Source organism: Netta rufina (assembly GCF_964035555.1).
Source record: "Netta rufina genome assembly, chromosome: 10".
Lineage (NCBI taxonomy): Eukaryota > Metazoa > Chordata > Aves > Anseriformes > Anatidae > Netta > Netta rufina.
In genome coordinates, this window is record NC_140133.1 from 23086462 (window position 1) to 23110202 (window position 23741).

Genomic DNA, 23741 nt, shown 5'->3' on the forward strand with positions numbered 1-23741 from the left:
AAGAGAGGAGTAAAATAACCCCAGTCCTTTCTGTTTACAAGGACATCTTTAACAAAAAAAACAACCCTCCAGCAGCAGCAGCTCCTTAAATATTTTGGCACCACTAGGATGCAAATGCCCAGCAAATTTAGGACCCAGAAGAGTCATCCTGTTGTGCAAAGCTCTGCATCATGCTTGTGTTGACCAAGAGAGCTCATGAGGTTCCTTTTAAGCACAAAATCTTTTTGTAATGTTTTCTAGTTGCATATTTTTGACATTTGGAGCTTGTGGTGGGGAGAGATTCATGTAATCCATCGTCAAACATCTAAAAGCATGGCAGTCAAGGTGGCTTGTTTCCCCTTACTACCAAGAGAGAGGACAGGCCATCCCTTTCTGACTGACATGTGTGACATAAGTTAACATCTGGCTTCTCCACTGGCAAAAAGCCTGGGCCTGGACATATTTGCTGGCCTTGAGGGCAATGGCATAACATACTTTAGGTCCTTATCTCAGATCTCATTTTCTCCTGTGGAACAGGGCATCCTACCCATTTCCAGGTCTAATCTGGGAGCATGCTAGCTGTTGCTGGCCAGAAATGTGACAAGTGTGCTAAGGACAAACAAGATAGGCAAATGTGGCTACAGGGCTTGAATGTCTGCCCTGGCTCTGTTTAAATTACTGCTATAGCTATAATCATTGTCAGTGACAAGGGTCCAAAATTTTGCATGAGATACTACTCTTGGTCAGAACAGAATGACCTTTAGTCAGTCTTAGACCTTCTTACTGTGAGTTGCTTTGTATTCACATTCACTATGACAATAGGTGCACTGGTTTCATTAATACACTACTATTCTTATTTCATCCTGGAAGCTATTCCCACTCAAGCCCAGGCTAAACCTCCCTTTGACTTCAGTGGGAGTAAGACAGTTGTGCTTTATCTATCTGATGTGGTGGGAAAGATGGTGTTAGCAACTGAACATCTGGATTTGTTCTTGATTGAGCAGAACAGATTTTTATGTAATGTCTTACAAGTTTACTTAGACTTAAGGAATACAGAAGACAGATACATGATGTCTTCAAAGTTCTGAGAGAACATCAGGCATACCCAGGATAATGATATACAAACAAATGGGTGGACCAATCTCAACTGGCTTTACGATGACCAGGTCAAGCATAGGTGGAGCCAAAGAGGACTAGGATTTTCCAGGTGACTGGGGCAGAAGTACAACGTCAGCACCATGCTTATATACAAGATCATTTCTTCTTCTGTAAGTTAATCATGTCAAAACTATTGGAAGCCCACATATTTCATTGAGAAAAAAAGATAGCATTCTAAATGATTCTAAATGATTCATCTAAATTAGTAGTAAGTTCTTGTAGACTTTACATCTAATTTATAATACAAAATCTTGAAAATAAACCTGTTCCATATATTTGCAATACAGATCCTGCACCTCTTTAGAAGCAGAGTTAGTGCAGCAGAATTTTTGTTCTACCCATTTCATTTTACCTTGTGTGGCTTCATATTCTGTAGAATCAGGACAAAGATTATTCAAGTAATCTGTAGAAAACAATCAAACACAGACATCCAATAATTAGAATTCATATCCACATAATCTGTTGTTGGATTAGCTAAAACATAAAATCCTAATGTCCTGTATCACTTTATTCCCAAATAATTAAGTTTATATTGCCTCTTTCCAAAGTGAAACATCTTCAACTGCATTCTACTTTGAGAATCAGTGCAAGAGCATTGATTCAGACATGGACTCACCTCATAATTTTTGGCAGGTATAAACCAACAGAGTGACAATAATATTTCCTGGTTTCTCTGCCAAAAGAATTGCTGAGTAGCACCATTTGACAAATAATTGTTCTTCTCAGGAATTCTAGGTTCCCATCTGAATGAATGGTGTTGGCTACAATGACCTATTTTCTCTATTAATATAAAATTTATTACATGAATTCTGTAGACACAAGACAGAGAGTGGTTCTGAGTTCAATGATTACTTCTGAACTCCATCACATTCTAAAAAATAGGACTTGCATTTACAGGAATTATTTTTGCACCATCTACAGACCTTTAACTTGTCAGCTTTATTTGGACTATTTGACTTTAGGGACATGGTTTAGTGGGTGATATTGATGGTAGGGGGATGGTTGGACCAGATGATATTGGAGGTCTTTTCCAACTTTAATGATTCTATGATTCTATGATGAATCATCTGTATGTTTTTGTCTGGGCCTTTATTCCTTTAATGGCTGTACTATATGAGCATCACCATTTTTAAAGCCTGATCATGAAATACTTTTTTCTTATCTCTCTGATTAATCCAAGCTCCTAAATTCTGCATCCAAGAAACAGGCCCATGGGCTGGGAATTTTGATGCTCATGGATATCCATTCCCTTGAATGTCCTATCCGTATGTGTTGCTCTTTCTGGTGCTATTCTCTCCCTGAAGCCCCCAGATCTGCTTGGCTTTCTCATGCATTCAGTAAAGTGTCTGCCTGCACTCAGGCAGACAGGAAGGGGTTTTGCAGTGCTATCAGGCAATATTTAGCATTGCTTTTTACAGCTGCAAGCTCTGTCCTTGGTTACAGACATTTAACTGAGTGGGCAACTCCTTTTGGCTGTAGTACAGTAACTGGCAACCAATATCCTGATAGAATACCCTCCTTTATCTGGTAGAAACAGCCAGTTATGAACACACAAAAACACCTGCTTTTTTATTTTTATTTTTTTATTTAACATCACTTAGAGAATTTGAAGGATTGCACTGTTCCAGACTCAACCTGTCCTAGCAGCCAAAGAAGGGCTTGGTTTCATGAGGTGAAGAACTGTAGTAGTAGCTATTTTCTGGAACATTTTGAACCAGCATACCTTATCCCAGAGCACACAAAAACTTTCATTTTTCCAGTTAGTGCCAGTACCTGGGCACTAAGGAAAAGCTCAAGTTGCTTCAAGCATGGAGGGAACGTTCAGCCACTGGAGCTTCACTCAGACTCTTCCAGCTCTCTCACAAAATACAGTGCTTTATGTTTGTAATTTGCCTCATGGAGCACAGAAATGGACAGAGAAAATGGAGTCTGTGGAGGTATTTCTGACAGGGATGTGACAAGTCCATTTCCTCAGAGGCATTGTTTGTGTGCATGCACTAAAAACACTGTAAGTATCATGTGAGACAACTAATTTCTGCACTGCACTCGTCTGGAAAGTTGCCCTTAATGTAGACACACCCAGGGAGGGAAGCAAGTCAGACAGAGAAAAAGTCCTACTATTGGCATCCGGTGTTCATTTGTATTGCTGCTACTAAAAAAGAAAAGAACAGCTGTGAAAAATGAGTTGCATCCTTGATCAAAGTGTCTAGAGCAAGATGAAACTGCTGCTAATAGTGCTGTGAATAAAAATTCATATGGTCCCTTTGTTCTACTGTGTTTATAGGAGTCTCTTCTAATATGCTGTACATTTCATCAGCTGTTCAGTATGGGCAGGATTTATAGCTTCCTTTTTACCGTCCCACACGTAACTCATCTTGCATCCCTCTCCACCCACACATATACATACTCCTAAAACATTTCACCATCTTTATGTCTATGGATCCCTCCTTTTGTGTTTCAATCTGACAAAATTACATGACAAAACTGAGATTCATTGGCTACATTTCACCATTTCTTTCCATAACCAGTTCATGAGTAACAAACCTGAACTTCACAATTCTTTAGGGCACGCATCCTGCTCCAAAAAGACTGCCCTCTTCACAGCCTTGGCCTTGCTATATTTGCAGTGGCTTGCACAGAATAAGCCACTGGGGAGAACAGAACCACCCACCTTGGAGAGAGTCTGGGTAGGAGAAATGTATATGTAAAGGGAATATAAAGGGAAGTTTTTACTGTAAATGTAAGATCTGTAAATGTACTGTTAGTGTAAATCTGGATCTCTGCCTCCTAGGCCATGGAGAAATTGGGTTGCCTTAGGTGTACTGTACATGGTGCTCAGGGTGCAGTACTGGGTACAACTGCTTTGTTGATGGAGGAAGAGGACATGGTGCTTGCCAATGTCATATAGGATACAGTGCAGACTGCCTCCCCTTGCTGGGGACTACTGTGCCCTGCTACCTCTGATAATTGCCTCTGATAATTGCTCTTGACATACATAAAATCAAACCTGTCTGCTGGCAGTAAGGTTCCTAAGTTCAGCCTCTCCTAACTCATGGAAGGGAAAAGCCAGGAAGGAATGGCTAAAAGCATCTGACTTCACACCTTTTAGTGACCTTTTAGTATGGCAGTGCTGAAGAAGTGCCAGGCTCTCTGAATCCTGTATTACGCAGATTGAAGTTCCTAGGAAATCCCATGCAGCTCCAGACCTAATTTAGAGTCATGGCATCAATGTGTAGCACAGGCCAACATGGGAGGGTTTCCACTGAATACCTTTGAGAATGATTTAGTTTTACTGACCTGTGAGCAGAACGCGATATTGGAAGACACGCTGCACCACTTTCAAAAGCTGGTGTTTCACACTCTGTGGGCTTCCACCAGAGCTCTTCTGTCCTCAAGGGAAAGGAGAGGAAACACAAAGATCATGGATGTGTGAGCTCAGCAGCAAACTGTCACCTCCTTCACCTGATGCGTCCCCTTGATATTTTGCTAACAAATGCACATATTCTATTGAACCATTCCCAATTAACCAAGTCCCTAAGGGGTATTTGTAACTCTAAAGAAGTACTTCTAACAATTTATTTTCTACGGCATCATTTGAAAATAGTTTGGATTCAGAGGGAAAAGGAAAGAAAGTGAACACCATTTAGAAGGTAAAGGTTGGATAAAGATTTTAGGGTGGCATATAAAGAGCCCGAAGTATCAGATCTCAGTGAAGCTTGTCACTTTTGTTGTTGTTTTTTTTTTGATTAAAGTTTGTTCTGTTTGCAAATTTTTAGTATCTTATTTCAAGACGTGGAATTGAGCAGCATATAGCAAAGCACTTTTCTGTGATGGAGTTGGAACTGAGTGTCTGGAGAGTGTTTACAACAGAACAGAGGGAGCTTGTGATCTAATACACACATGAAGAAGTAACATTTTTCTCTTTACCTTTTCCCTTTAGATTCAGCCCACTGCATATGGCCTCATAAGGTCTTATTTAAAATAGGAAACTTGCTGTGTATCTGTTAAACATTGCAACACTGCTGCAAAACCAACAGCAATCCACAAAACTCAGTCCTCAAAAGCCTCCATCTCCAGAGGCACCAAGAAGCAGAAGCTTGCCAGGACCTGAGCGGAATGGCACAAAACACAGCTGGTTCTTTATGAGGTCTGAGTCTGAAAGCCAGTCAAGTCTCACAGGGTTTCAATGTTCATCAACCAAAACTTCTGCAGTGTTTGTCACTTGTGAAGGGAGACAGGACAAAAGGGGGAATAGGAATCTTAACTGTTTAAAGGAAGTCTGGGAAGAAACAGTATTTTCTCAGGCAAAGATGTTTCATGTTACTGTATTACTCCTCTAACTGACAGACTGCTCTTACTAAATGTGCATTCAGGGTAGTGCTGAGCATTCCCAGCACCCATACTCAATTCAGAGGTAACAGAAGCAAGATGAGGACCTAAATTCTTTTTTGTTAGACTAGGAAGCTAATAGTGGCCATGTTTTTAAAAATGCTAAATAGAAAAGGTCTGATAGACACCTACCCCAAATTTGTGTGTGTGTGCATGCAAAAGGTCAAGAAGTAACAGAGCTCACTTATTCTAGATTAAAATCCTGATGATCTCATCATAGGTGAAGCTCTAACTGCTTTCTTAGATATAAGAGACAGTTTTTAGGGTTGATATTTAAGACAGAAGTCCACAGACATGTGACCAGGAGGGATGCTAGGAATACTGATCAACAGTAGAAAACCTGCGTTTGACAAGCTCATGTTCATAGCAGTATGAGCCATCAGAGCTACCCTCACGTGATAACAGGAAATTAATGTGGTGACTACAAGGTATCTGTTTGTAAATGCTGACTTCCAAATGTCTTTTGAAATCAATTGTTATCCTTAACGTTTCATATGTGCTGCAGAGAAAAACACAATCCGTACTCCTTAGAGCTGGTACTCTAAATAACCCTTAAGGTCCAATCACTAACTTATCCTGCAGACCCAAGTAATTGTTATTTCTTTGATCAGATAAAGATAATAAGAAAAATGGATTCTGGATAAACATTAAAGCAGCATTTCTTTGACCGTTTTAGCTCAACAGTATTAATATAGCCCCACTGAACTTTCCATCCACTTATGGCTTTACACTTTTGAAATGATGTGGACCATCCACATTGCCAATATCTTAAAATGCTATCAAGAATTGTGGCTTCAGTTTCTGTCAGTTGCATTTTGATGGTGTTTTTCAGTCACTCAACAGGGATGAGTTAGGTTACCACAACTGGAAAATATGTTTCTTGCTTAGCAGTACAGGCCAAAAGGTTACAGACCATTCAGGGAGGTCTGAAGGAATAGAACCTTGTATTTGGCTAGTGGAGGTGGTGTCTTCCTCTGCAGTTCAATTGGCTGCCTGTCACAAGATCCTCTGTAAACAGAGGAAGCAGTAACAGGCATTTAAAAATGCAAAGAAACGCAATTCTAAAGATGCTGTGGGTTGACCCCAGCCAGCAGATAAGCACTCATGCAGCCTAACCCTAACATTCATCCTGGCCAGACCCAGCACAAAAGAAAAGATGGAAAATGCAGTGAAAGAAGAATAGATAAGAAGACACAGTAACGATAACAGTTATTAACCCATCCTCAGATGGACTGAAATGTTAAATATATGAATGAGAAACTATTCCACTATCTGCATATATTTCAACAAAATATATTCATGGATCTGTGGACTCACAAACATAGATTCTGAATCAAAGGGGAGCGTGGGGAACGGATGCAGACACAGAAGCACATCATGCACATGTGAACATCTTACTTCATTTCTATCAGCAGGATGTGTGAGGAGAGCTATTCTCCCATTCTACCCTCTGAGAACACTGGTGGAATTGCAGCAAAAATGCCTTGAGTAAGTCCTGTGGTACAGCTATACATCATTGCAGCTAAAAAAAAACAGAAGGGCCTTACCTCAAACTCCTGAATGATGGTAGCCAGTTGGGAATATTTATGGCAAGTTTCATCTAGCAAAGCCAAATTCCTATCAAACTGTATAACATAAGCTGTGTGGTGATTCAGCCTTGATTTTCTGGAGATAAAAACATCAGCAACTTTCTGGTGTTCCTCCCTAGGGCCACAGAAAGAAAAAAAAAAAAAAAGGCAAACAAAAATTAAAGAAAAGTTCTGCTTCTTTCTCATGGCAGCAGTTCTATTCATCAGACCCACAGTGGCCAGGTACATTGTGCAGCTAAAGCCTAGGTTAAATGGCAGGAAGTAGGAAATACTTCTCAAACACACTGGACAACAAAATGGGCTGCTGTACAACAGGCACCTTGAGGTGTCAATCTTTTGGCTGTGCTAGTGCCATGACAGCCATATGTGTCTGTAGCACGCAGGCTGTCTACTTTCTGGACACAGCTTCTGCTTCTCTGAACAGACCTTTCAACTGCTGCAGGGCTTTGAGCACTGATTGTGGAGGATAGCATCATGTCTTCAGTTGTAATATTGTATCTTCATTCCTTCTTCATTGCACCCTGCTCAGCACCACCCTGCCATTGGCTGCCTCAGCACCCAGTAGCACAGTACTGAATTATTTATGAAGCATATCGCAGAATCACAGAATCATTTAGGTTGGAAGAGACCTCCAAGATCACCTTATCCAACTTATGACCTAACACTAACAAGTCCTCCACTAAACCATATCACTAAGCTCTACATCTAAACGTCTTTTAAATACCTCTAGGGATGATGACTCCACCACTTCCCTGGGCAGCCCATTCCAATGCCTCACAACCCTTTCAGTAAAGAAGTTTTTCCTAATACACAACCTAAATCTTCCCTGGCACAACTGTAGCCACTCAAATGTCATGTACATGTACAGCATGTACAAGGAGAAAACAGGACGAAATCACACAATAGGTTAGCCAGGACTGCTGGCAAATGGAAATTCACCCTGTGAGGGTGTTTGGTAATTCACCTGTGAGGGTGTTGTAAGTGGAGTCCCTCTGCAGGCTGGCAGGGTCTGCTTGGCTTGGAAGCCTAGCTAGTGCAAAGCCTTGCTTTGGGATTGGAGAGAGGGGTGCTCCTTATCTGAGAGCTACGCAGTTGCTATGTAGATTTCTGTAAGCGAAGAATCTTCTTTAAGGTCAACTCTGATGTCTGAAGCTGTTCTTGCCTTCCACAGCATGAGTCTGTGACCTACAGGCTATGTGTGTGAAGTCACTTGGTGATGAGTGTGAACTGGCTTGACTAAATGTGCAAGGCAAAGGAGAGAGGATAATGTATATGGAATAGACTGTTGTTACAACAAGGCCATTTCAGAGCTGTGGGCTGTGCACTGTGGAAGTGTTTTAGTATTTGCTTTCTCAGCCTAACAATCTGCTTGTTTACTTCTTTTCTGTATGAAAAATCTGCCAAAGTAGTTCAGCTTGTTCTCCTTTCACCCATGCAGGTATCCCAGCCTTGTTGCTGGCAGGGGTGTCAAGGGAACACTGTGTCATAGAGGTTATGTTAACGCTGTCAGGCTGTGCCATTCCTTACTTACCATTTAAGAACTCTTTCTTCCAGCTCTCCCAGGATCTCTTGGTGTAATTCATAAATCTCAGAGAGTTCACTTAAGCCCTGCTTGAGTTCAACCACGTCCTGTTCATCTTCTCCAAGCACTTTGATGATACCTTCATATAAATCCTGTGAATAGCAACACAGAAATTAGGCAGTCAGACATAAAAATCTCTTCTATGAAATTATTATTGCAATTTCTTGAACCCTAAACTCCACTTTCTAGGAATTCTACGTTACACTATCCAAAGTTATAGATTGTACTCAGTAGAGCAAAGAGATAATACCATATATTTTATTGCATCCATTAGTTCATACACATTTTCATCTGATTCCACAATGCTGTGAACACAAAATTTAACATTTCACCTGGCCAAGCCATCAGACCCTTATATATACAATGAGTTTGTTATCTTTTTATTTACCTTCGTCTTTTTCCCCTGCTTTTCTGGGTGTAGTTGATCTCATTTTCTAGTGTTTCTTAACCAGAAACATAATTTTAAAAAATGAAGAATGAGAACCTGTCATCACCTTATAGGTCCATGACAAATATATATATAAAACCTTCTACATGTCTTGTGTTGAAAATTGCTGCACTTGTCGCCAAATCCAAATTTAAAGGGAGGAAGAAGCAGTAAGTTTAAGCTATGAAACAAGTAATTTTCCATATGAAACTGAGACCATTTTTCCTCATTTTAGACATGCCTTTGATCCTGTGTGCACGGGAGTAATTTCCTCAATATTAAAATGTATCCACCTCTGGAAAGGGTTCTGGCTGACAGCAGGCTCAACGTGAGCCAGCAGTGTGCCCTGGCAGCCAAAAGGCCAAACTGAATTTTGAGGTGCATTAAACACAGCTTAGTCAGCTGGTCAAAAGAGGCGATTCTCCCGCTATATTTAGCATTGGTGCAGCCTCACCTTGAATATTCCGTGCAGTTCTGGGCTGCACAATCTAAAAAAGATGTTAAGGTCCTTGAAAGCATCCAGAGGAGGGCAACAACGCTGGTAAAAGTGCAGGAAAGCATGTCCTGTGAGGAGAGGTTGAGGATGCTTGGGCTGTCTGGAGAAGGCCAAGAGGCGACCTCCTTGCTCTCTGCAACTCCCTGAGGATGGGAAGCACAGAGGCAGACACTGGTCATTGATGACAGGACACATGGGGAATGGCACAGAGATACACTGGGGGAGGTTTAGACTGGACGTGAGGAAAAATTTCTTTAACATGAGGGTGGTCCAACTCTGGAACAGGCTTCCTAGCAAGTCAGTTGATGTCCCATGCCTGTCAGTGTTACATAGGCATTTGGACAATGCCCTCATTAATATGCTTTAATGTTTAGTTAGCCTTGAAGTGCTCAGGCAGTTGGACTTTGTAGGTAGATGATATTTGTAGGTCTCTTCCCACTGAATTCTACTCTAGTCTAGTCTAGTCTAGTCTACCATAGTCTAATCTAGTCTAGTCTAGTAAATAGTAGCACACTTTTTTAAGACTGCATAGTGAAATGTTTCCCCAGTTTAGACCTAGAGATGAGGAATAAGGCATCCATCTGAAACTGCAGGGATAATTTGTATTAGATTCACAGGGATTAGAAAATCATTCCAAGTGCATACAGCAATTTTTTGTGTGTGTCTAAAACATTGCTTAATGTCTCCTTAATCCAGAGCTCTGGATGCTGAAATGTTTCCAGGTCAAAGCCAGGTTCCTACACAATCCATCTTCTCAGCTTCAAACTTGTGAAGGTGCTCTGGCTGGCACCTGGATATACCTCAAGAGACTTTAGCCACTCTGATGCCCTGATTCTGTCCAGGTTCCTACCAGCCACTGCTGTTTCCTCTGCCTCCTGCTGCTAGATGCATTCCCTCCTTACAGGCAGTGGCAAGAGGAACTGAGACATTTAGAGCTGCCTGACTTTGCTGAAATCTGCAATGCAAACCATGGCAGTAGGATCTAAGGCAATGCACAACACTTCAAGGCAGAAACACCAGCACTGTGCAGAGGTATTGCTAACTGTTGCTAACAAAGGCAGATTCTGGCTGCCTTTGCCACAAGCTAGACCACTGCAACCACATAGTTTATCTTCATAGCACTATCTGGCGTTCAAAAGCAGCAGCCTTCATTTGGTAAAATTAAGTGGCTGTAATTTCAACACCTGATTTGTCAGTATTGCTACAAAGTGAAACTACAAGAATAGCAATGGCATAGTATCCTGCATTTTTCTGGGGATGATTCTGCAGCACTGTTACAGGTTTAATTCTTCTCTGTATTCATTGCAAACAGATGACTGAGTCAGGCCAGTGTGTTGGGCAGGTCAGCTGGGCTTACAGTTGAATTTTGCATTTCTGCTAGTCAGGTATCCACAGGCAAAACATCTGAATCTCAATTTCTCTATGACAATAATTGAACAATTAGAAACCTACGTGCCTCCCAGTTTGTGATAAGAGCAGAAACTGAGCAGTCATATAGAAAGGCCCAGAAACTTGTTCTGTGAGTGCCTTTTCCAATCTTTCTGCATCCCAATAAGCCATGAAGTATGTAGAGTTTTTATTGAACAAGATGAGGAAAAAAGAAGTTAAGAGAGAAAAACCAAGTAAATAATCAAAATACCAGGCCAGTAGAGAGGCCACATTAACTGTGAGATTTGAAAGCTCCTGATGACTCGTTTTGGCACAGCAGCTGCAAACTAGGAGGTTGCAAAGCTTCCTGCCTTATAAAAATACTATCTGTCCTTATCTGACCTTCCTTTCCTTTCTGTTTGTGAAGGAAAGGTTAGGGGACTGCAGCATTCTCTCTTATTGCTAACCAGTCTATACATGTTGTTTTTTTCCAGCAAGTACCTTAAATGTTGGGGCCAAGTGGGGAAGCCAGGTTAGTATCTTTCCACTGATCCTGTCAGCCTGATGATGTTGATGGTTTCTGTGACTTTGTTGCCTTAGATCATTAGAGTAACTATGCAAGCTGCAGCCACATCTCAGCTGCTCATCATCCCAAAAGATACTCTCCAGACAAAAGCAGCTCTGAGTAAAGTAGCAAGAGGGGTCTAAATAATTTTGTCAGCCAGAAGAGTCAGTACAACTGCACACTTTATGCACAAGGCTCTACCTCCATCAGATCACAGCAGCACTAACAGCAATGCATTAAGAGCATCTGTCACTATGAGTTTCATCCAAAACCCCCTGAACCATCTGAAACAACTAAAGGTTTCTGGCCATAGCTATGTTCTATGATTAGCACTGACTAGATTGTCTGCCAGCTCCAATGTGCGTTAAATTTCTGTGCAGTGAATGTAGTGTTGGCAGATTGCTTTTCTGGGGATGACAGAAATCTGCCAAGGCTAAAGGATTTGAATCAAATACTCAGACACACAAGTTCAGAACACAGCCAATGAGGCCCAAGGAAGATAAAGATTCTAACATCATTTCTATACATCTGTGTTGTTGTTTTTTTCTGTGGTTTTTGATGCATGGTGACAAATGTGGATCAAGCTTGTATCAGCTAATGTCAGGCTTTTGTAATGCAAGATTATTCTGTGGCCACATTTTGAAAAGACGATTTATTTGGAAGAGGTTTTGGTGGTTGTTTTTTAACATGATCACTTGAGAACTGCTGTACTATTGTGTTTAAACAGACAAATGTTCTAATAGCCATAGGGGAGAAATCTGTCAATTCTCTTTTTCTTTTTTTTTCTTTTTTTAATTTTTTTTCAAGTTCAGCATTAAAAATACTTGAACAGGGACTTAGTGGCTGAATAAGACTTTGACTGACTTTGAAGTCAGGAGGGAGCATACAGGTATGATGTGGTTTAGTGTGATCTGGCCTGTAGTCCAGATCACAAGACTTAGCAGAGTATAGCATTCATAAGAAAACAACCAACTTTGGTTTATGATGGAATATACTATATATTCCATCTGTTATGAATATGCTAACAATGCAACCTGAAAAAAAAAAAACCAACAACAACAACAACAACAAAAAAAAACAAAACAACAAACAAACCAAAAAAAAAAAAAAAGGAAAAAGCCACAAAAGATGCTTTTGGTGATCTCATGAAGGGTCAGGTAGATCCTAACCGCATACATATATAAAACCCAAGTATCTACTCACAGCAGCTAGTGTTAGAGCCCTGGTTGGCATCCTGCTCATGCTAAAGCCATCACATCAGGAATCATTGAACAGTTTGGGTTGGAAGGGACCTTAAAGGTCATCTAGTTGTTGTTCTAGGAGTTGTTCTTCCAGCAGGTTTGCAGCTCAGCTCTGCTTCAGTCCAAAATCTATTGTGAAGAAAAGCTTCAGTGTCCAACCAGTCTGGCCAGATTTGTGCTGTTAATGACTTTTTTTTTCACACACTACTCTAAACAGTGAGTTATTATTGAAACCAATGTTTTCCAAAGATATGTTAAAAACATTCTCTGCCTGTCCATAGAAGCCAATTCATCAGAAAAAAAAAAAAAAAAAAAAAAGCAGCTGCATAAAAATCGCTGAGAAGGTGATTCTACCAGTTGAATTACTAGAAATGGCAGCTAGATTTTTCCACTCGGAGACCATTTCCTGGCCTCTTACCCCACTGTATGTGGTGTGGCCAAATGTGCTGCGAAAGGAAGCGGTGCTTGATAAAATGAAACCTCTAAGGTCACACAGCACATTGAAAGATGCCAAGCTCCTTCTACCTGGCCCTGAACCAGGATGGGATAGGTTGAGTATCCTCTGTCAGGATCGAGTGATCATGAAACCTATTGCCAAAAAGTCAAACTCTGTTCCCTGAAACTTTAGAGACAATCTTATGAGTTTCCCTGGGCTGTACTGGGATTTCCCACAGCATTTCTCACAAATCTGACTTCTGTCAATTAAGAAGTTTAGACGTACATGGTATAATTAGAGAGGAGTCTGAAAGAAACAATTTACATGAAACCTGGTAATGTCCAGGTATGAACAGCTCAGAAGCTCTGAGTATGTTTCACCAGGGATCCAAATTTTACATTAGACAGTTCACTTCAGTTTGATTAAATCAAGGTAGCTGTACTGATTTCAGCATGCTGCAAATCTGGCTGGTATAACTGTGGTCCTGCTGAAAAGTTCTGTAAGGAGCCCAAGGGCCTCTGAGCAGCTTCCTGCAAGCTTCCTCTCCCCTCACCTATGGGAACCAGCTCCTGATAAGCTTTTAGTCTTGTCACAGCCTTCCTGTCTTTTCTGTTGTAATGCTGTCAATTGCAAGGCACACACTGACTCACTATGAACTGGAATGGCTGGAATATCTAATAGATACTAGCCAAAAGAAAAGTTGCACATGAGCTGCAGTTTTTCAGCAACTATGACATATGAAGCATTTGTTTTCTGAAAAGCCACCAGAACTAGGTTAAAAAAATCATCATTATGATATTTTTATTTTTGACTAACTATATCCTGGATAAAACAACATCACAAAAAAAAAATCTGAAAGAGTATTACTATGTTTCCTAATTACCTGGGTCTAATTTCCATGTGTCTTGTCCCAGTACAACAAATAATCTCAACATTGTGCTATTCTAGCTCCCATTTTTTTCTGGTGTGTGAGGGAGGCTATCTATGTATTCCAGCAACTGTACACTCTAGATACTTTCCAACCATCTAAGCCAGTCAAACCATCTTCTGGATACTTTCAGAAGTTCACTACTGATGTGCTTAAGTAACCTATTTTGTTATAGCAATGTCATTTATTCCAAAATAACTGAACAACTCTGTGTCTATCCATTTTCCATCATAGTGGTGCAACAAGATTAACACTCCTTCCCCATAGCAGCTCAGTGGATTTAATTAGTCACTAATTGCTGGCTTCTCTGATCATAAAGAATTCTTAGACAAATTATTTAATGGCAGTTGCCTGGATAGCTAGCCTTCTAATGATTAATAAAAAAATTATAATCCTCGTAAGGTTCCTCCAGCACAAATTATACTATGATATTATGAGCTTGTAATAGAATAATATTCTATAATAGTTAATGTATAATATGATATTTTTATAAAGATTAAATGTATCATATCATAGTTACTATTCTGTATTCATGTTTTTTTCCTACTGTTGTTCACAGATTCTGCAGCATTCATGAAAAATAACTACGAAAATAAGCCTCTAATCAGTAGACTTCATTCCCTATAAAAAAAGGGGGATGCAAACTACTTTTCTGGTCCCACCAACTCTAATCAGTCATGGCACCTGAAGGTCTCCAAGTCTGTCACCCATTTGCCACATTTGAACACAGAAGGTACCAAACACAAAGTTCATATAATTCTCTGTTGAGTCAAAAATTGTTTAGAAGACACACATGAACTGAAGTCATTCAGTTTGAGGCTGTGACATAGTGGCCACAGAGCTCAATCTCACCCAGGGGTATATGAGCCTACACAGCTTACTCCTGTCTTACACCTGTTCCCACACCGGTGTTCAAGCATGCATGTGAAAGCATTATCCAGGCTGGCTAGGTGATACAGAAGGTTAGCAGCTGTACTATGAAGACGCATTTTTGAAACATAAAACATTTCTTTATATTTTGAGTACCCATAAATAAATCCTTCACAGCCATCCAATTAATTCCTTAACATCCCAGAAATAAACTCTACAAATAATTTAGTGAAACAAAGAAGACCAAAACCCACAGCCCAAAACATTTTTCTTTCTTCCCTTTTCTTTGTGCACATCACTAACACAAGTTACATTTTTTTTCACCAAGAATGCCTCTGGAGAATTTCTGTTCTCTTCTGGAAATGGTGGCTATATTCTGGAGACTGTTATAAAGGCATCAGACAGGGAGTAATGCAGGTTTTGTTTCAACAAGGTCTTATGCTTTAGGTTGAGTGCTGCCTAACTGCCACATGTCTGGCTCTCAGAGTAGAACGTGGTACCCTCTGTGAGGTGGTGAGGCTCACTGTAGAGTGAAGGGATATGAGGCACTTTAGAGATGCTGACAGTGCCAACGTTAAGAGGACACGTTGAATATAAGATAGTTTTGGAAAAGCCACTTCACTTTGCTATTTAGGTGCTTAGCTCAAATCAGCTGTAGCAATTCGGTATGCATATCAAAAGTCATTTTACAAGATGGATACATATTGCAGTCCTTTCTGCATTTCAGCCCTGCTCCCAGTTAGCTTTTATCAACCTGAGAATATTTAACCTCAGAGGACATTAGTCAAAGGAACCAAAACTAATCTTTTGTCGGATACATTACTGCTTTAGGCAAGTATTTTACCCAGGAGAAAAAAACTGCCTGTATGTATGTGTAAATTATCTTAATTTGCTCTGATGGGTGACTTGTCTTCTTTAACTTCTACTTGAAAACATTCTAACAATACAGTAATTGAGTCTGGATCCAGATTATGTTTGCTTTTTTTCTGTGTATAACAGAACAGGCCAAGTTAGATCAATTCAGTAATGTTCAAGTAATGGTCTATGGATCCCTGAGGACCCAGGGACTACTGCAACCTGTCTAGTAGGGGTAGCTAGGAAATGATAGGACTGAAAACAGTCTCTACCTACTGTAAAAAGTTGTTCAGTCTCCCACCTAGAACAGGCTAAAAGCAACTATGTAGTTTAGAAAGGTGAGTAAACTGGAGTAGAGAAAGTCAAGATTTTGAGCTAAAGATGCAGATGAAGAGAGAGCTCCATTTGAAATAAAAGCTGTTAAAATTGGTCAAGAAATGCTGATCAGGTGCTAGATTTCCTTGTTTTCTGTTCCTATCTGTTTGTCTATAGAAGCAGCAGTGTATAAATTGCTAATCCAATCATAATGGAAATCCTAGTTCCTGCATATTGTTTACATTGGCAGAAAAACAGAAAGGTGTCCAACACCATTATAATGTTATAGAAGGTGAGACAGCATCAGAGAGCAGAAGGTGAGACAGCATCTGCCGGCAGGACTGAAGGTTCCTTTTCATAGGCTCTCAGCACTGTGCTCCTAACATCAGGTGTGCACTTGAGCCAGACATAAAATTATGAATTTATAGGGTGCGGTGATTACTGTAGAGCAAAGCCATGCTTACCAGTTCAAGAGAAGTACTTGAAAGGAAGAACATTTCTGTGACCAAAAAGTGTTCACTGAAACTAGAAGGGTCACATTGCTAGACTGTAACTGGGCTAGAAAAGGTCTGAATGCCTGCAGTAGTATGTTCAAGGTCTTGGGTGCTGAAGCAAAGTCTCTACCTGTTTGTTCCCTGTTGCATGGTCTCACTGTAGTCAGAGCACCATGTGCCTACCTGTTATACCCATCAATGAACCACCACAAACTGTGTCCCACACTCTTGGTAGCATTCATATATACGCCCTGTTTGTAGACACCCTTTTCTCTCACTTTCACCCATGAAAAGATGGGTGAAAGTGTCTTCCAAATTGTCTTCATGATGTTGATAACGAGGGAAAGAAATTTTAATTCAGATGGAGACTCCTACAGTGCTCTGAAGAACCTAATAATCCGCTATTCTTGCAGTCATCTGTCAGAGAAAAACTATAAATTTATACCAGCCAAAGGTCTGACCTCTAACGCTATCATGGTTGTATCAGCTTTCCTGCTTCTAACTCAACTCTGTTAAAGAACTGAAAAAGACTGATGAGCGAATAAATTCACCTATGATATTTTCACAGTTTTTAGGGAGAATCCTGGCTGGAGAGATCTGTGAGTTTCCACAAAAGGAACAAAGCTGAGAAAAAATGCACAAAGGGAGTGAACAGAGCAGATTTGTTAATGGAAAACCGTAAGTATTTTTCTGCCTCAGTTGTCAGGTGGGGATAGTGACACTTTAACCGCAGAAATCACGGCTGCACGCAGCATATTTACCATACCCACACCACGACTTCCACCTAGCATTTGGACTTCTATACTTTTCAAACAATAACGGCACATGCATGCATCCAGAAATCACTTTTCATATCTAGAATAGCAAATGCTTCCCAAGTCAAGCAGATGTTTTAATGCATTGGTAATATTAGGAAGTGAGTATTTTTGAACATTGTGAATGAGCTAGGGAGGACAACAGACAATCCTTCTGCAGCCCAGACTATATAATTGAAGTCTACATTGATCACATAAAATTGTGCAGACTTTTACAGCCACTAACACTTCTAAAATGAAGGTGGATTCAACAGATACAATACATCAGAGGCTCCAAGTCTCTTTTAGATGTCTAGGCATTACACTTGAGGGGAGGATGAAAAGTTCAAAGGGAGAGAAAAGGGTATCCATGGTAGAGCTAAACACAGGCATGAGATTCCAAGTTTGCCTCATGGATGTATCATCACTACAGGCAGCAGCTGCTCTCCTAATTATGAAAGAAAAAGTGGCAGCCCTGAATTAAAAAGTGGCACATCTCCTGTAGCAGAATGAGTGACCCTTGATCTGCACTGAACAGTTGATCTTCCCAAACTTCTCATTACTGAGCCCAGAACAAACAATGCCAGATGAACAGCAGAAAACACAGACTACCACGGCAGACACAATTAGTCTCTTATCCTGCCCCTGAAGGGTACAATCTAGGTCAGGAATCCTGACTTCAGCGCACACTCACATGCAGAAAAATGCACACATTCATCCTCTATGAATCAGTGTCAGAACTGGCAAGCTGTAAAATGTGCATTGCAAATACTGTATCAATGGGGCTTGTTACCAGGGAATTGTCCTTATGCCAAGTGAGGTAGTATGATTTCCCTCTTCTTTTAAGAGATATACAGATGATCTGAAAGCTATTTTGGCTCAATGTTCCACTGCAGGAGCTCTCTGGAAGATACATGATTATTTTCCCACTGCTGCTGAAGGCCACAATGAATAAATGAATGGGAAAAAAAGTCAGCCTACTGTAAGTGAGGGTAGGCCATTATTTTGTGGCACTGCATTTCAGGCTTTTATAATAGCTTCAGAGGGCTTAACAGCCAACTATCCCTTCATTTATTCAGCCCAGTCCATTCACTAAAGCATTTCAGTTGGAAAATAATGACTTGATTGGTCCAGCAGAACTTTGAATGTCATCCAAGAAATTTACAGCAGTAAAAAAGGCTCAGCTAATCATTCACTGGGAGTGTAAATACTTAGAAAGATGGTGTTCTATTTTGTCTAATGTAATAGTGGCTCCTGAATCAGATAATGTTTATTTTTTGTTCTTGAGAATGTGCTACTCACAAGAATTCTGAAAGTAGAGATTAACCAGTGAGTCTGACTTCATGATAATCTGCATTTATGTCATTTTAAGTTAATGACTTGGGAACTAAGATGATTTTGTTCTTTTTTATTTCCTGAGAGTTACTTTGCAGTCAGGAGTCTTGCAATTCCCAGTGTAGGACTAGATCCCATACTGCTGCAAAGACTAGGGAACCAGCACGTTATATTCATTCACATTTTTATTCCAGACTATCTCCAAATTCCAAGGAAGCATAAATCCGAGTCTTGATGTTTGAAAGAACTGTGTACCATTGTTATGAAGAAAATGCAAATCAGCAATGAGGCATTTGAACACTGAGGTACTTGGGGCAGATTTTCTTTCAGTGCAGTGCTGCCCTTTTGGGTACCTTAATTTGCTAAATGCTTTGGAGGGAAGTAATAATGACTTTAAGGGGTTCTATGCACAAAAAACAAAACAAAACAAACAAAAAAAACACACCACAAAACAAAACAAACAAACAAATAAAAAACCAACACCGTTCTGTACAAAGGCAAAAGACAAATGAACATGAACATGATACACTATCTAGCAAATGCTTAATCCCATGCAGACTGGGATCCTGAGGCATTCTAAGTCACATTAACTTTACTCTGTATATAGTTAGTAAAGTAATTGGAAACAGACTGGCTGAATGGAAGCAAATAAACCAGATTCCTGGCCCTCCAAGGTGATGGGTGAAACATCAGAAAGCAACCTGCAACATTTTTGTTCAGGAGCAAGCACTAAAATGAGGACAAGTGCAGACTACATTACTGGGGTAAAAAATAGGAGATATGAACATCAAAATTTGATGATTAAATGATTATGGAGTAAATGCAAAGTCTAATCAACTTCAGAAAACTAAATCTTGAGTAACAAGAGATCAGGGACTGCTTTGGACTGCAAGGCCCAGCCAGTCCCATCTGCTCAGTCCAGAATGAGTTCTTAACTCCCAGCTCCAAAGAACTGCATTACCTTTAAGCAGGGCAAATAACAGCTAACCCTTTAGGTTATTATCACTTCTACCACACCAACTGATACCAAGTTTGTGAGCTAACACGATGTTTCCACTCTTTCAGTTCAATAGCAGAGTAGATGTATGGAAATGTCATCATTTTGGCAATCAATCAATTTAGTAAAGTCTCTGCTGAATGACCAGATTCCCGTTATGCAGAACAAATAGCTCCTCCAGCTGAGCCTGGAAATGAGATGGGAAACTGCTCCTGTTGTAGGCTTAAGAAAAGCCTGTTTTCCTTTATGAAAGCAGATAGGGTGTGGTTTAGTTCCTTGCCTTTCTCACCAACATATGGGTTTATTTAAGAAAATGAGTCTCAAGACTTCAAGATGAGCACTTAGAAAATGTTTTCTCGAGAAAGGTGGTGATGAGGAACAGAGAGAAATGTCTGACTGTGCTGAGAGGTGCTGACATGGAAGCTTTTGGTCTTAGCCGGCCATGAATGGTGTTTTGCAGCTTGAGCGGTTTGTTGACTGTGTGGTCACTGGTGGCTGCTACTGACATCTGCCAGTGGGACCTGTGTCAACAGTGAGTGCACAGCGAAGAGGTATTTTCTACTGATGTGATTATTCCTAATGCTATTCAAATATGCAGAAAAGAGTAATTAGTTCATTGTAACTACTATGATAGTATTGGGAAGCCTCAGGTAGGCAATATTATCTTTGTAGTCTGAGGGACTTACTTGTTGTAAAATTGGTAGTGGTTTCTCTAGATGTCCTGAATATGACATTGGGCAATAGGTGAACATGAAGATCCAACAGATGGTGGGATGGGAAAGATAATGTTGCTGTGACTGTGGCCTTCTAGATTGAATGTGATTGCAAAAAAGAAACCTGCAAGTTATTTGTGAATGCCACTATAGCAGGCACACCAGGCGATAGCAGCAGAGATGGGCTATGCTAGGGATATAGGTACGTGATAAAAACATAGAAATTAAACCCTGATCCCATTCCCATAAAGATTTTTGATCTATTCTAAACTGTGGAGTGTGAAAACGTTTGTCTCTTCTACCTCAGCCTCTAACCAAGGTACCATTCATACATCCTCACAACTGAAAAAGCCAACTAATAGAAGCAATCAAATCTTATCTTTCTTGGTGACTCTGCTGGAAAAAGCCTCCAGTAGCTTCTAAAGGAATGTATGCATTTGGCGATGAGGGAGGAAGGATACTTTTCCACTGCAGAAAAAAAAGTCATTAACCAAAACAGTGCACCCAAAATCTCATTCTGAAAAAGATAGTGATCTTTCTGAACTTTCTAACTTGAGATGATGGGAACTGTGACAGGGAAACTGACATTTCACAACCTCTGAGTGGCTTTGCAAACCACTGCATTCATTCAATGTTTATTTTAGGCCCATCTAAAATTTTAATTTGAAAATTTTAACTCCTCTTCTGGTTGTCTAACTTTCATACCTAAGGAAATAATGCAGAACACTGCTAAGATCACTCTATTGGAGTGGGACTGGCAGGCATGGCAACAAAATCCCAGCAGAAGAGGATTTAGTGGAGCATTCTGGACTATATATACAAGACTGTAACATCTGGCTAGACTGGCGGCTAGCAAACGTGACGCCCATCTACAAGAAGGGCCGGAGGGCAGACCCGGGAAACTACAGGCCTGTCAGTTTGACCTCAGTGCCAGGAAAGCTCATGGAGCAGATCCTCCTGAGAGTCATCATGCAGCAATTGCAGGGGAAGCAGGCGATCAGGCCCAGTCAGCATGGCTTTATGAAAGGCAGGTCATGCCTGACGAACCTGATCTCCTTCTATGACAGAGTGACGCGCTGGGTAGATGAGGGAAAGGCTGTGGATGTGGTCTACCTTGACTTCAGCAAGGCTTTTGACACCGTCTCCCACAGCATTCTCCTCAAGAAACTGGCTGCTCTTGGCTTGGACTGGCGCACGCTTCGCTGGGTTAGAAACTGGCTGGATAGCCGGGCCCAAAGAGTCGTGGTGAATGGAGCCAAGTCCAGTTGGAGGCCAGTCACTAGTGGCGTCCCCCAGGGCTCGGTGCTGGGGCCGGTCCTCTTTAATATCTTCATTGATGATCTGGACGAGGGCATTGAGTGCACCCTCAGGAAGTTCGCAGATGACACCAAGTTAGGTGCGTGTGTCGATCTGCTCGAGGGTAGGAAAGCTCTGCAGGAGGATCTGGATAGGCTGCACCGATGGGCTGAGGTCAACTGCATGAAGTTCAACAAAGCCAAGTGCCGGGTCCTGCACCTGGGGCGCAATAACCCCAAGCAGAGCTACAGACTGGGAGAGGAATGGTTGGAGAGCTGCCAGGCAGAGAAGGACCTGGGAGTGATGGTGGATAGTCAGCTGAATATGAGCCAGCAGTGTGCTCAGGTGGCCAAGAAGGCCAACGGCATCCTGGCTTGTATCAGGAACAGCGTGACCAGCAGGGCGAGGGAGGTGATCGTCCCCCTGTACTCAGCTCTGGTGAGGCCGCACCTCGAGTACTGTGTTCAGTTTTGGGCCCCTCGCTACAAGAAGGACATCGAGGTGCTTGAGCGGGTGCAGAGAAGGGCGACGAAGCTGGTGAGGGGCCTGGAGAACAAGTCCTACGAGGAGCGGCTGAGGGAGCTGGGCTTGTTCAGCCTGGAGAAGAGGAGGCTCAGGGGTGACCTTATCGCTCTCTATAGGTACCTCAAGGGAGGCTGTAGCAAGGTGGGGGTTGGCCTGTTCTCCCACGTGCCTGGTGACAGGACGAGGGGGAATGGGCTTAAGTTGAGCCAGGGGAGTTTTAGGTTAGATGTTAGGAAGAATTTCTTCACTGAAAGGGTTGTTAGACACTGGAACAGGCTGCCCAGGGAAGTGGTGGAGTCACCATCCCTGGAAGTCTTCAAAAGACGTTTAGATGTAGAGCTTAGGGATATGGTTTAGTGGAGGGCTGTTAGCGTTAGGTTGGAGATTGGACTCGATGACCTTGAGGTCTCTTCCAACCTAGAAATTCTGTGATTCTGTGATTCTGTGATCTATAAAACCAAAGAAGTGCTTCCAAGTAAACATGATGATCAGCAGAAATAGAAGAACTTTCCCAGTTATAACACAACTGTTACCAGTGTCTTTTCCGTGATACTTTAACCAGCTAATCCAAACCTGATAATTAAGTATCATAAAAGCAGAGACAATTATATTCATGCCTTATAACTGTAATTCCAGGACTGACAGGCCAAGATCTGGGTAGTTCTTATTATTTTCTGTAATAATTTTTTCTGCTTAGAAAGTGGATGAGTTCCCCAGCAGGAGAGCAGAGAGTAGTCAAATTTTGGGGACAAGCCAAGAAAACTATTTGGTTTTATTCCCTCTTATCTTTGAGCCAACATCAGAGTGCTGCAGCAGATAAAATTAGCATTCAAGCACACTTTTCCTTAACTAACTAAAACCAGGACACCTATGAGCTGTAATTTTTATGAGGATTCTTTTTATTAGGGATTACCAACAGCTTGGAGTCCATCCAGCTGGAGGGGAACAGTAGACACTTGCATCCATAAATGTTTCTAAATCAAAATTTTCTAGGGTTTACCCCTGTTTATCACCATCTCCTTCTCAGAACTAGGCTTATTCGGCATATTACACCAGTCTCACAGCCCCAGTAAGTGCTGTTGGCCAATGCTTTTCCACGTGAATGAGAAATGCTAGACTTTGGAATCCACAGCAAGAGCACATCAGTGGCAGACATATTCCTTTACAATGCTTCAAAAAGCATTGCTCCACAGTAAGCCATTCTTCCTCAGATTTACTTCTGTCCCTTCAATGTTTTTATGTCTCCTCAATTGCAGCTAAGACAGCAATTAGATTTCAGTGATTAAAATGATTTACTTACCATACGTAACTGCTGGAGCATCTCCACATATCTGGGGAAAGAAACAAACTTTATTCATTGCCATTGCTGAATAAATAAGGGTAGATTGC

The 23741-nt window shown here is 41.1% G+C and overlaps 1 protein-coding gene and 1 long non-coding RNA gene across 3 annotated transcripts in view; one reads left to right on the plus strand and one right to left on the minus strand.

Annotated features, from left to right (window-relative positions):
* Positions 1-23741, plus strand: part of LOC311212967 — a 74319-nt gene that overhangs the window by 37417 nt on the left and 13161 nt on the right. Inside the window, exon 2 of the long non-coding RNA XR_014618726.1 lies at positions 17261-17370. This is a non-coding gene — a long non-coding RNA (uncharacterized lncRNA). The remainder of the gene's footprint in view (positions 1-17260; positions 17371-23741) is intronic.
* FGD5 (FYVE, RhoGEF and PH domain containing 5) overlaps positions 1-23741 on the minus strand; it is a 102465-nt gene that overhangs the window by 32917 nt on the left and 45807 nt on the right. For both annotated transcript variants that reach the window (XM_084292699.1, XM_084292698.1), the window contains exons 5-9: positions 23653-23683; positions 8647-8789; positions 7074-7230; positions 4435-4522; positions 1490-1540 (exon numbers count right to left, since the gene is read on the minus strand). In XM_084292699.1, coding sequence (XP_084148825.1) covers positions 1490-1540; positions 4435-4522; positions 7074-7230; positions 8647-8789; positions 23653-23683 — 470 coding nt within the window. The remainder of the gene's footprint in view (positions 1-1489; positions 1541-4434; positions 4523-7073; positions 7231-8646; positions 8790-23652; positions 23684-23741) is intronic.